The 12,174-nt window shown below is 44.1% G+C and overlaps 2 protein-coding genes across 2 annotated transcripts in view; one reads left to right on the top strand and one right to left on the bottom strand.

The window, feature by feature from the left end:
- Positions 1–5,258: 5,258 nt before the first annotated feature.
- On the bottom strand, positions 5,259–10,095 carry LOC110479870 (uncharacterized). Its single transcript, XM_085569745.1, has 5 exons — positions 10,049–10,095; positions 9,691–9,920; positions 9,405–9,463; positions 9,163–9,297; positions 5,259–6,208 (listed from the first exon to the last, which is right to left on the bottom strand). The coding sequence occupies exons 1-5, from the start codon at positions 10,093–10,095 to the stop codon at positions 6,185–6,187; spliced, it is 495 nt and encodes a 164-aa protein (XP_085425871.1). The 3' UTR covers positions 5,259–6,184.
- Positions 9,949–12,174, top strand: part of LRIG3 (leucine rich repeats and immunoglobulin like domains 3) — a 40,581-nt gene continuing 38,355 nt past the window's right edge. Inside the window, exon 1 of the mRNA XM_021547417.4 lies at positions 9,949–10,425. Within this exon, the coding sequence (XP_021403092.3) occupies positions 10,238–10,425 (188 nt within the window). The 5' untranslated portion in view covers positions 9,949–10,237. The remainder of the gene's footprint in view (positions 10,426–12,174) is intronic.

The following is a 12,174-nucleotide window of genomic DNA, read 5'->3' as shown; positions in this document are numbered from 1 at the left end:
ATGCTAGTCCAAGGGTTTAACATTGCTCCAGGAGAATTAGTCTCTGAGGAACACATTGCTCACAGCTGCAGTGAAATATCCATCACTGAAAATTTCAGCACTTTTAATTCCATCTCAGTGACATCAGTGGGATATCTGAAATATTACTCACATGTGCTACTCTGTAAGGGCATGTATGATTTTATCAAAATTCTAGAAAACTAATTTTATGTTTATCATTAACATTTTTTTCTAACAAAAAATCAGAACAAAAATATTACTATCGTAACATGGTATATTTGTAGCGGATTTTTTTTTTTCAATATGATTACAATAAGATGTAACTTTCCCAAAGTTTAAAATTATCAGCAAACCTCTTCCTGTTTACTTTAGTTTATAGCTTATTTCTTTTAATCCCCTCACAAATTTGGGAAATTCATAGTGTAGCAGTAGCTTAGCCAACTTTATGGAGACTTTGCTGATTATTTCACAGAATAACTAGGTTGGAAGAGACCTTCAAGATCATCCAACGCAGCCCTAACACCTCAACTAAACCATGGCACCGAGTGCCATATCCAGTCTTTTTTTAAACACATACGTCACTCAAAGGACAAATCAATTATTGAGTGTCTGCAACTCAATGAAAGCCATGGTTTCTTAATCACCACTGCCAGACTTGTGCCCAGCCTGACCACATGTGTGATAGCACTGCTTTAATTTTGACACTGTACATGTGCACCAAGGTACATAACACTGTGGCACTGTGCCTTCTCATCCTCAGATCCTCATACCTCAGATGTGGTAGGATGCTGACAGTGTTGTTAATACCTTTCTAGAAGATTACTTTTTCTAATGCTAAGGTCAGTACTGTCCAAGGAGAACTGTACACTAAACTGTTTGTCTTGCAGCAATGTTAATGAATTGAACCTTGTATCCTGTTTATTTCCTCTCCACAAGCTGAACAGTGCGGTGGTGTGTCTTTAATTTGATATTTGTTCAATATCTGTTCCCCCCCCCATCCCTAATCTCCTCTCCCCATCTGTCAGTATTCCCTAGCTCTCCAAATTGTCAATCCTCCTTTACCCTGCCCCCTTCCCTGGAACCTTCCCTGTCATTCCTCCTAGCCCCCTCCTCTGCTTCCAGAGCATTCCCTGTCTATTTAGTGAGACTCGAAACCCTATTGCTTACTTTGTGTTATTCCACTCCCCTGCTTCCCCTGATAGGTTTGTGATGGGTTAATTCTGCCCTAAACTCCTCCCCTGCTATCCCTCATTGGTTGCTGTTCCTACACCCGTCTCCCTGAATTCTTGTATAAAACCTCTGCTCCCGCCCCCGAGGGGGTCTTGGGGCTCACTGAATAAAACCATCCTGTTCACCCCCAAGTCCCGTGTCACCTCCGTCTGTCCCCACACCACCGACTGGGACAGCAGAGCTTCGCAGGGGGAGCGGCCGCCCGTTCTCTTCCCTCTCGCCTGGCACGCTTCCGCTCGGGTATCGCGGCGAGGGGAGCGCATGCCGCGATACTACAGAACAGCAACAGAGAACACAACTGCAAGAAGAATCCCTGAACCAGAAGCTCCTTCTTTGGAGATTACAGTACACTACCAGGAAAGTATCTGAAGACTTGACATATGCAACTCTCTGCCCTGCTAAATATTTTCTTTGATAGATTGAAGAGTGTAAAGAAGTTAGTGAAAAGATGAAATTACTGAGAGGAGATTACTAGATTTCAAATCTGTGAGGGAAAAAAAAACAAAATAAAACTTCACAACTGAAAACATTATGGAAATGCATGCTGATGATTATCTTAGCTTACCCTAGCAGAAAAAACACTTGATAAAGTTACTTAGGGTCTAAAGAAATCCCATGGCCACTAGGAAACTGGCAAATCTCAGTTTCCCAGGGTCTCCTGGCAACTACTGGGGTATTGGAAAGTGATACCTTAATTTCAGAGACTTGCCTCAATGTCAGAGATGTACAAGAGGTCACAGAAACTTTTGCTTGTATAAGGTTCTCCAAAAGGATTCATACCAGGATCCCTTGAAGTTTCTTCTGATTCCACATTAACAAGATCAAAGCAAAGAGTGTGTTGCAGACCATTGCTCACCAATCTGGCCAGCTGGTGCACAGGAATGGTGTTGGCTACAGCTCCTGCTGGGATGTAGCTGGCACTCAGCCCATTCAGATCTGCAGGCTGCGTGCTGCTGTCAGATCCAGCCTGCTCTTTGATGCTCCAGCTCTAAGTCAGACTTTATTGGCAAACATAGCTATTTGAAGTAACCACTTGAACAGCTGTGGTAGTGGTGCAATGTGTGTTTGGCCAACTCCTTACCTGGATAGTGCTTGATTATTTTGTTGCACATAATGATTGGGAAAGCAAGAGGCAGCAGACAGCAGAAGTGGGGGACCAAGTCCAGATAACACTACAGCAGTGTTATTGGTTTCCCAGTGATGGCAGTGGGATAGCTTTGTGCAAAATTTCAATTGCTACTTGCTGCACTGCAACACTGGGTATTCATTGTGTTAGATATGGAAACTCTGTCCTCCTGACCTTGCTATCAGCTTTTTGTAGCCGACTCCGTTCCTCTCCTTTAATATGTGACTTCCAAATAGGATACAGTACTTCATCTCAGTTGTCAGCAGAACATTATTTCTTTCTCGCATATAGAAAACTCCAAGTGATATATCCCGACATGTTTCCTATATTGTTATTGTTAACACATACTTATTTAGTTTGTGATGCATTACCAGATATTTCTTCCATGTGGTCCTCATTTTGTATTTGTACATGGTACTTATGCATAGAACTTCCCCTTTGGTTTACTAAGTCTTGTAAGATTTAACCAGTTAATGAATCGTTACTAGAACTTGTTACATCAGCAGGAAACAAAGTAAACTATTACAGGGGTATAATAAAATTCAAACCTACAATTCATATTTGTGATAAATTTTGCTTACTATTGTTACAATGATATTTAAGGTACTGTCCTGGGTTGATGCTGGCCAAATGCCAGGCACCCACCACAGCCACTCACTCCCTACTGTAGCTGAAGAGATGAGAAAAAATATAACAAAGGGCTTATGGGTTGAGATAGGGACTGGGAAAGATCACCCATCAAATACCATCATGGGCAAAACAGGCTCAACTAACAAAATCAGAGAAGGATAATGAGAAGTAAAATAAACCCTGAAAAATGCTTTCCTCCCACTCCTCCCTCCTTGGAGGTCTATCACCTACTCCAGTGGCTCAAGGAGGCAGGGAATGGGGGTTATGGTCAGTTCACCACCCGAGGCTTCTCCTGCTGCTCAGGGAGAGGAGTCATTCCCTGGCTGCACCACGGGGTCCTTGCCATGGGAGACAGTTCTCCACAAACTTCTGCAATGTGATCCCAACTCAAAAGCAGCAGCTCCCCACGAACTGAAGCAATGTTTGTCCATCACATGGGCAACAGTCCTCCCCAAAACTGCTGCAGCACGGGTCACTCTTCCATGGGGTGCTGTTGCCGTGCGAGACCGGCTCCGGGCAGATGCCTGCAGGAGCACGGCGGGAGGAGGGGAGAGGCGGTGCCGCTTTTCCCCTTCGGCTCTGCGAGGCTCAGTTCTAGCGCGGGAACAGACGAAATGGCACATGGGGCTCGGGTGCAAACACGTGTTTATTGTGGGAGCGTGTCCCCGAGACACCGGGACACCGACCGCGGGTCGGTTATACCCCGTGCCGGGGCGGGGGGAACCTGAGCCACGGACAATGGGACGGGAGGCAGGGGACAGGGGCAGGGAAATCCCGGGGACCCGGACGAGGCAGGAGCAGCGAGGGGAAAGGCGGGGAGCGGACCCCGTGGCGAGGGGGAGTGATAAGGGAACAAAGGATCGGGACAAGGGACCGCGGCGGGAGGGGGAGTGATAAGGGAACGCAGGGTCGGCGGTGGGGGGGGAAAGAAGAAAAAAATTACAAATCCCTCAGGGTGCAGTCCTGCAGTCCCAGCATGAGAGCAGGGCTCCTCTCTCCATGGGCCTCCCACAGGATCACAGCCTCCTCTTAGGCATCCACGTGCTCTAGTATGGGGGTCCTCTATAGGATGCAGGTGGATCTCTGCATCCCCATGGAGCTCCATGAGTTGTAGCAGCACAGCTGCTTCACCAGGGTTATCACCACAGCCTACAGGGGAATCTCAGCTCCAGCACATGCAGCACTTCCTCCCTCTCCTTCTTCACTGACCTTGGTATCTTCAGAGTTGTTCTTCTCACATTTTATCACTCTGTTCTTCTCTTGCCAAAATAAAACTATGCCACAACTTTTTTAATCTTTCGTCTTAAATATGTTAGCACAGAGGCATTATCAGCCTTTCTGACTGGCCCAGCCTTGGCCAGTGGCATGTCCATTTTTTGAGCCACCGGGGACTGGTTCTGCTGGACACTGAAGAAGCTTCTAGAAGCTTCTCACAGCAGTCACCCCTGTAGCTTCCCCACTACCAAAAGCAGGCCATGCAAAACCAATACAGGTCCTCATTATAGAAAGAAATTTGAGAAATATGCTCCCATATTATTCTATTTAGCTTAATGTGTATGTTTGAAGGCAGATACTGACAATCATCTGAAAAAACAGGATCTAGACTAAACTAGTCCTAAGGTTCTTTTTATACAGAAGGAGAAAATCTCCAAAGACTGATTCACTCTAAATTCTTTGATTGTCTATTTTAGAAAGGTAGTAATCACTTCCTGGATTTGTCTTTTTCCACTACAGAAGAAATACAAATGCTTTAGAAGAGATACCAAACTTCCAAATTGCTAAAATTACACAAGATGAGTCCCAGCTGTAGCTTATTCTTCCCCTAGAACAGACAATCAGACATAAATTTTTCAAAGATTTAGGGCCTAACTCCCATTGATTCCTCACTGTGAGATTCTTTAAGCAGTTGACTTCAAGGAGAGCTACACACCTCAAAGTAGTGAATAGTTGAATACTTAACATCAAGACTGCAAAATACTGACATAAAGCTTAAAAATCGGTCTGTGACTATTTGAGCAGATACAGCCTTCAAGCCCTTTTTCCTGTGGCAAAAACTTTCGTCCCCACTGCAGAAGGTACCATAACCCCCACTCCAAGGAAGGGGAGCAGGGAAGAGCCAAAGACATTACTGTCTGGAAGAGCCACTGCTAAGTTCAACAGAGCACTCTTTCAGATTCCCTTTTGGACCACTTCTTGGCCTTTCTCACCACAAAATGTTTACTTGAGAGATTATTTAAAAACCCTCAACAAACTAAAACAACAGGTAGAACAGACCTCGCAGGTGTTTTATTACAGTAGCACCATCCTGAAATTACATATACTTATTTTTATTCAAATTGACATTTCAACTTGAGTGTTCCTTAATGACATAAAACTAAGTCTTATTTTTTTTCTCTTTGAAGTTACATCACTGTAGCTGTTGATTGTTTAATTGCCCTTCCAATCAAGCACTTAACTTCCTACTTAGCCCCACACAGGACATGACTTGAAGACATTAACAATTGTCACTAATGCAGATTGCCTTAGGATGTTTTAAGTTTATTTGTAATGGAGGCAAACACTCACTGTTTGGATGAATTCTATAAAAGCTGAACATTTTCTGCCCTAGGCAAAGTTTTCAGAGAGTTCATATGGTTTTTCTGGTCGTAATCACTGCATTCAAATTATGTATAATTTGGTTTTCATGGTTTCACTGTTGGATCACATAAAGTCAATTATAATTACTACCAAAAATAAATTTCTGCATGCACCTTGGAATATTCACCATGAAGTTATGACACACTAGAAGGAGATTCACAATTACTAGGAAATTATTTAAGAGTATTTTATTATTTTCCTCAAATGCAAATGAAATTGCAATGGTTAATCACAGGGTTTGAAATAAATGGTCATGAAGTCTTAGTGCTACTATAATCTAAAAGTAGTATCAATTGCAATACCAAATGGGCAGAAATAAAGGAAGTTAGAAAAGCTCTTCATTTAGAGTAATTTCCATGAAAATATTTCAAGACATAGGATGTGATTATTGTTTACACACAAAGAAGTGAAAAAACTCCTCTGCATACAATACAGAGGTAACTTCCAGACAGGTGCCTGAGGCAAAACTTTCTCTTGCCTATTGCAAGGTATTTCATGTAGGCAAGCAGCCTCCAAAAAAGCATGTCCTGCTCCACTTCTGTTTTATAAGCAGGATGGGTCTCACTGGTTCATCTCTCCCTCCAGCTGTTATTTTAGAAAAAAAAAAATTGTTAGCCTTAAGATTATTCTTTTTAATGGACTAAATCGGTGAATCTCCAAAAGACAGTAATGATCTTGAAAGCACAAACTCATTTCCTTCTCTCGGATAGCTCTAAACATCTTCTTTGACAATAAATAAAACTGAACTGTGAAAGTTTAGGAATAAGCAGACAGGACATTAATTCTGCCACTGCTCCTACAGGATCATTTACTGACAGGAAAGTAAATAGATTGGCCATTGGTTTCTATCTCACTCTATCAGAAGTGAAGTGTGTCAAAGTGTAAGCAATGTTGTTCTGCTTCACTTCTGCTTTTTGCTGCTGAACCCTACCCAAATCACTTCATTTACCCAAGAAAAGTAGAAAAATCTGAAATTAATACCAGACATAGATTTGGATTACAAGGTGATCCAGGAGTACATGGGAAGACTTTGAATTCCTGAGGTGGCCCTAGTGGACAAAATAATTTAAAATTTAGTAGATGTAACTGTTCAGTCACTTTGACCTTCGATATTAATCCTGCAGCTCTAACTACACATAACTATATATGACTATATGTAATTGTCTGATGTAATGACTTGAGATTCCTTTGCAAAATGAATAAAAAAACTGCAATTAGATTAATTGAACTTTTACTAATGTTATAAAATATGTTCTAATTGGAATTCAGAACAGAATATGCATAGTACCTTAATTCAGTTTTGCTTAATTTAGAAATAGGTACATTATTTTTAATAATCTGCTAAACCCAGTCTGATTTAGGGTTGACCTTTTCTGGAAGTAGATTATTTTAAAGCAGTACCTGATTTCAGTGCATTAATGATATTAAAAAAAAATCATACTTAGGTTCTGGGTGTGTCTTTAGCCTTAAGTGAATACATATTTTAAATAACATATGTTTGGACTTGACTCTGATTTACAATAATCAGAAAATGAAAACAATACCATTAGAATCAAGCCATAGCACCCAAAACTGGGCAGTAGCTCACTACATAATCCTCTGTACTACCAACTCATCCACAGGACTATGCTTCACAGTGTTGTGGAGGAAACTAATCTCATTAGCCAAAGAGAGAGCCTGAGAGTCTAGTTTTACAAGAATTTTCCTCTGAAGCCATGCTTACCCCTCTTCAACATCATTCCCTCAGGCTGACCTGTATTCAGGCTGTCATGGAAAGGACCTGTCTTTGCATAACCACAAGTAAAGTCTCTTCCTCGTGCAGCTACATGGAAAACTGGCTAAGGAAATTATTCCATCTCAGAATTAAAGTGTGTGTGTGCTTTATTATTTTTAAGGGGTTTCAGTCAAATCAGTCTCGTAATCCTGGTGAATTTGCCATTATGCTAGTGCCAATGCCAAAGAATAGTCACCAGAAGTTCCTTACTACATGTGGAGATAACAGGGTAGATGAATGGGAGACCTCTTATTTTGATATAAGCCTACTTTTAAGCTTCTAAGATATAGTCCAGCCAAACTTGTGAAGGAGGGACTTGTATTTGCTTATGTTCAGTCACAGTGCACACTCAACCTAAAACCAGTGATGAAAACATTCCTGGAACTGAGGGCTGCAAGAACTTGCAGTGCTCATATGAGGTCCCTGAGACTTCTGAAAAGAGCATATCTCCCTGTAGGAAGAAAGACTTTCTGTCATGGACTCTGAAATACACTTAGATATATATAAGCATTGTAGGATTCATAATATTGATTATTTTGAGAAAAGAAGCTGCAAAGACAAATGAACTAATTTTCTGAATTGATTTACCTTGCTTAACTAGCTGCATATGTTACTAGCACTAAATAAGCATAAGGTTTTTCTAAGGATACAGTATTCCCTGACTGCATGAGTGGTTTTCAAAATTACAAAACCAGAAGTTCCTGCCCTTTTAATCTCTTTCTTTCCTTGCTTTTGTTTCTCAGATTCTCTCCTGTTTCACAGTTCACATAAGCACCATATATATTATTGACTGCTATGATAAAATAAGTTCAAAATGCTTTGTTTCTAATTTTTCTTTTCCTTGGATGTTAAAACTGACAGCTTAATGATTCTCTTGCCACTTACTAATGAATCACCACCCTTACCAACACTAAAGAGAAGCTCACTTTTCCCAGAAAAGTGAGGCCTTTTGCTCTGCACTCTGGGAAATATAATACAAAGCTTAGTTACTTTAAATCTACTTTAATTTTTGTAGATCCTTCAATAATTACCTGGAGCAATATAAAGATCCTTCTCTTGAATTTTTGATTACTTTGCAAAATTAGCAAGTATTACCTATATGTAAACACCACATGTTCAAGTGTCTATCTTGGTGTTACAGTGTGAAACAATTGGATAGTGACAACAAATGCTGGAACTTGAGAAAAGAAGCTTTCCCATTTACTTCCATGGAAACAAGTACAGACTAATCATGGATAGCTTCAAAAATCGAAATTGAGCACTGTCCTTCTGTCTGTTTAGAACAGCTTAGTGTTTCACAGGCTTTGTTGATCGAATGTCACCCCAATGTTTTCCAAAGGAAGACTGGAAAAAAAACTGCAATACTGACATGCCAATGGTACAAGGATAGTTTTCATTCACTTTAAATAAAAAATAACTTGTAAAGACATGCTAAGTAATTTCTGTCCTTTATTTTGTTTCTTCGCTTGTTTGCTTGCTTTTATATGTAGAAAAAAGTGTGTTCCTGCAGCATTTGTTTGTTTGTTTTCCCATGGTAATTTCCTTAAGTAACACAAGTGGTCAATGGAGCACAAGCTGACAAAACATTGCAGAGCTCTGCACATCCTATGCATCTGAAACAGTCATGTTTAATTGTAGTTACTTAGGACTTGTCAGTCTGGCTTGCAAACTCATGACTCCTGGCTAAAGAATAGTTTTTTCTTTAACAAAATCCCCATATCATGAGATATACGTGGAAACAATAAAAACAAAGTTTCAGCCTTACAACAATTGATACGGGAGGTGTCAAAATTCTCGAGACTCCAAGTTCACAGCGTCTAAGATGTGTGCCATCTTTCAGGTGCACATATGACGGTGAGTGGGAAGGCAGCGTTCGTGAACAATTTGATGGCGGCTGCTCCTGCAGAGTAGGGGGGTGGGAAGCCTTCAGTAACGGAATCCGTTGCAGGGTCCGCACTTACATATGGAACTTGAACAATAGGTATTTACTTAAATTACATCGATTACCTCAGACATGTGGAATCTGTACGTCCTGCCCACTTCCCTGAACCTTTGGAGCCAGGATCCTGTGGGGAACGTAATGGGCTTAATTACGGTGTCTGGACTAGCCATGTAGGACCCGGAAGGCAGGAGTTAACCTCACCTCACCTTTTACATGCCAGTGACCCCAGGCTTGGCTGGGAAGCCTGGGGCCTCTGGAGCAGCTTCTGGATTACCACGACACACCGCTACCTGGTGTGATGGCAAAGGGAAACGCCGCGCGAGCACGGCCACGCTGCCCGTGCCTCCTCACCTCGGCCCGGGCGTGCTGGGTGACGCTCAGGGCACACAGGGCCCGCTCCCGCCCGCCCATGGAGAAGCCGAGGAGGGCGGCAAAATCCCCCAGTGGCGGCCGCCGTGCTGCGGGGCGGGGGCCCGGGGGTGCCACCGCCAAGGCTCGGCAGCAGCGGGGCACGAAGCCGGCCCGCCGGCCCACCCGCCCTGACCCGCCATCCGCCCGCCAGCCCGGGGGCCCGGCCGCGGCTGTCACATGGCACGGGGAGGGGGCTGCGGCGGGGCGGGCCGTGCTCGGGCTGCCCGGCCGCGCGGAGGCGGGCCGAGGTGGCGGAAAGTTTGTGGAGTGGCTGGCGGCGGTGGCGGCGCTGCGGTACCCTCCCGCTTTCTTGTCTTTACTTTTTTCTACACACCCGTCTCCCATCGCCTTCCCCTCTCAGCGGTCGCTCCGGGGCATGAGCGGCAGCCGCCACCCGCGCTGAGAAGGAGGAGGTCGTGCCGCGCTCGGCTCTGTCCGCGGGGGGAACGCCAGGGACGGGAGCGCGGGCAGCGGCTCCGAGCCCGCCATGCTCCGCCGGCCCCGCTCGGTGCTCGCCGTCCTCCCGGCGCTGCTCCTGCTGCCGCTGCTGCTGGGCGGCCGCCCCGCCGCCGCCCGCTGCCCCGCGCCCTGCCGCTGCGCTGGGCGCCTCGTCGCCTGCAGCCGCCTGGAGCTGAGCGGGCTGCCCGAGCGGCTGCCGCGGGGGGCGGTGCAGCTGTGAGTATCGGGGCGGCGGGTTCCGTGGCGGGCTGGGGGCGCCGATCTGCGTCTGCCCGCCCGCCCGCCATCTTCTGCCCCCGGGGCCGCGGACGGGCCGGCTTCGAGGGGAGCGCGGGTGTGGTGGCGGCAGCGCTGGGGCTGCGGCCGGGCTGTCAGCGGGCGCGGCGAGGTCGCCGGCGGCCGCAGCGGGACAGCGTCCCTTGGGGCGGCTGCGGCCCCGAGTGGTGATGGCGATAAGCGCCTGGCCGAAATGGGCCCGGGAGCGCTGCTCAGTGCCGGAGCGGGGAGGAAAAAGTTCTGTAGAGTTCTTGGACAGTGTGCACTAATCATCGCGTTAGCGCTGATCGGTGTTGGGAAGGCTCCCATCGGTTTTCTTCCCGCGGCTCTTCATTCCTGGGTAGTTTTGGCGCTGGCGATGGTGCGGGCCCGGTGCCGCGCAGCGGCCGAGCCCAGGGCAGCGCGAACTCAAGTGCCAGCTAAGGAAAAGTTACTTTCAGTGACAAACTTTTATAGAAGAAGCATAAATTAGGTCAGTTTTCTAAAAGCTTGAAATGGACGAGGGGCTTCTCACATTTGTTTTTAATCGCTTGTCACTGAAAGATCTATATTAGTAGTATTAATTTTCTATTACATTTTCAGTGCAGATCGAGATAAGGGCTTTAAAGTAAACAGGAAGACTTTCAATTAGTTGTGGCTAATTCTGTTCAATTGCCTCGTCTGGAGGTCATGCTGCTTTACTCATGAAATGTGGATGGCTGTATTGACACCATATGGAACTGAACACAGGCATGGCTCTGGGAGTTGAATATTTCCAGAACTGGTATACGAAAGTGTGAGGGGAAAGAAACTTCTTTTTTTTTTTTTTTTTTTTTTTTTTTTTTTTTTTTGCTTCTCTGATTGAAACGTACAGATCTACTACTTCATCTGCTTTACATTCAGCAACTAGTTTTGCTTTCTATTACATTTCATTCCTCTTAGTTTTTTGAACTGTTTCAGTATGCCCACTTAAGTTTTCTGACAAAACCTTAGGATTTTGTTTTGATGTAAGGTAAGCTTTACAGTTTAATTTCTTAGCTTAGCAGACATTAATGCTGGTAAAATTCAGCTGTAGTAAATAAAAAGGGCAAAATCACAGAATGTTAATTTTTTAGAGTTGCTTTAAAAAGCATTTTTCGTTAGCAGTAATCCAAATTTGTTTTTTCCACTTATGTTCCCGAGAGACAATAAAACATATTGCAGGGCTTTTTTTTGTTAGCACAAGGGACATTGTTCTAATTAGAATTCCCTTGGTAGTGTAAATTGCCCTTATGTAAGTTCACATTCCTTTAAAAGTGTGAGAAAATAAGTTCCGCTTGTATAAATAAGCTTTGGTCTGTTTTAAGAAACCCTGCTGTGATTACTCATTGGACAGCTGTGTCACTTGCTTTTAAACTCACAGAAGTACATCTTTGTAGGTGTCACCAAACCATGTGGTCTGGCCACTTTTGTGTAAATATTTCTTTTGTTTGTGACAAAAGCCTTAAAAGTACCCAGCTCTTTTCTTCCTTCCCCTCTTAATAAGAACAAGGAAGAGTGTGGTGTTGTCTGTTACCTCCAGCTACCTCAGAACTTGGACCTGGGATTGTGCAATTTGGTAATTAATACGTTCAGCTTTACATATGCAAAAAAGGTTTGACTAGTTTGGATTATTATTGCAACAAACTGCACATAACAAATTGTAAAAGACTGTTTATGAATTTTACTGCT

This window comes from Lonchura striata, chromosome 1A, assembly GCF_050655825.1.
Source record: "Lonchura striata isolate lonStrDom1 chromosome 1A, ASM5065582v1, whole genome shotgun sequence".
NCBI classification, from domain to species: Eukaryota; Metazoa; Chordata; class Aves; order Passeriformes; family Estrildidae; genus Lonchura; species Lonchura striata.
The sequence above is the reverse complement of the archived record's forward strand: the minus strand, read 5'-3'. Positions and strand labels throughout refer to the sequence as shown.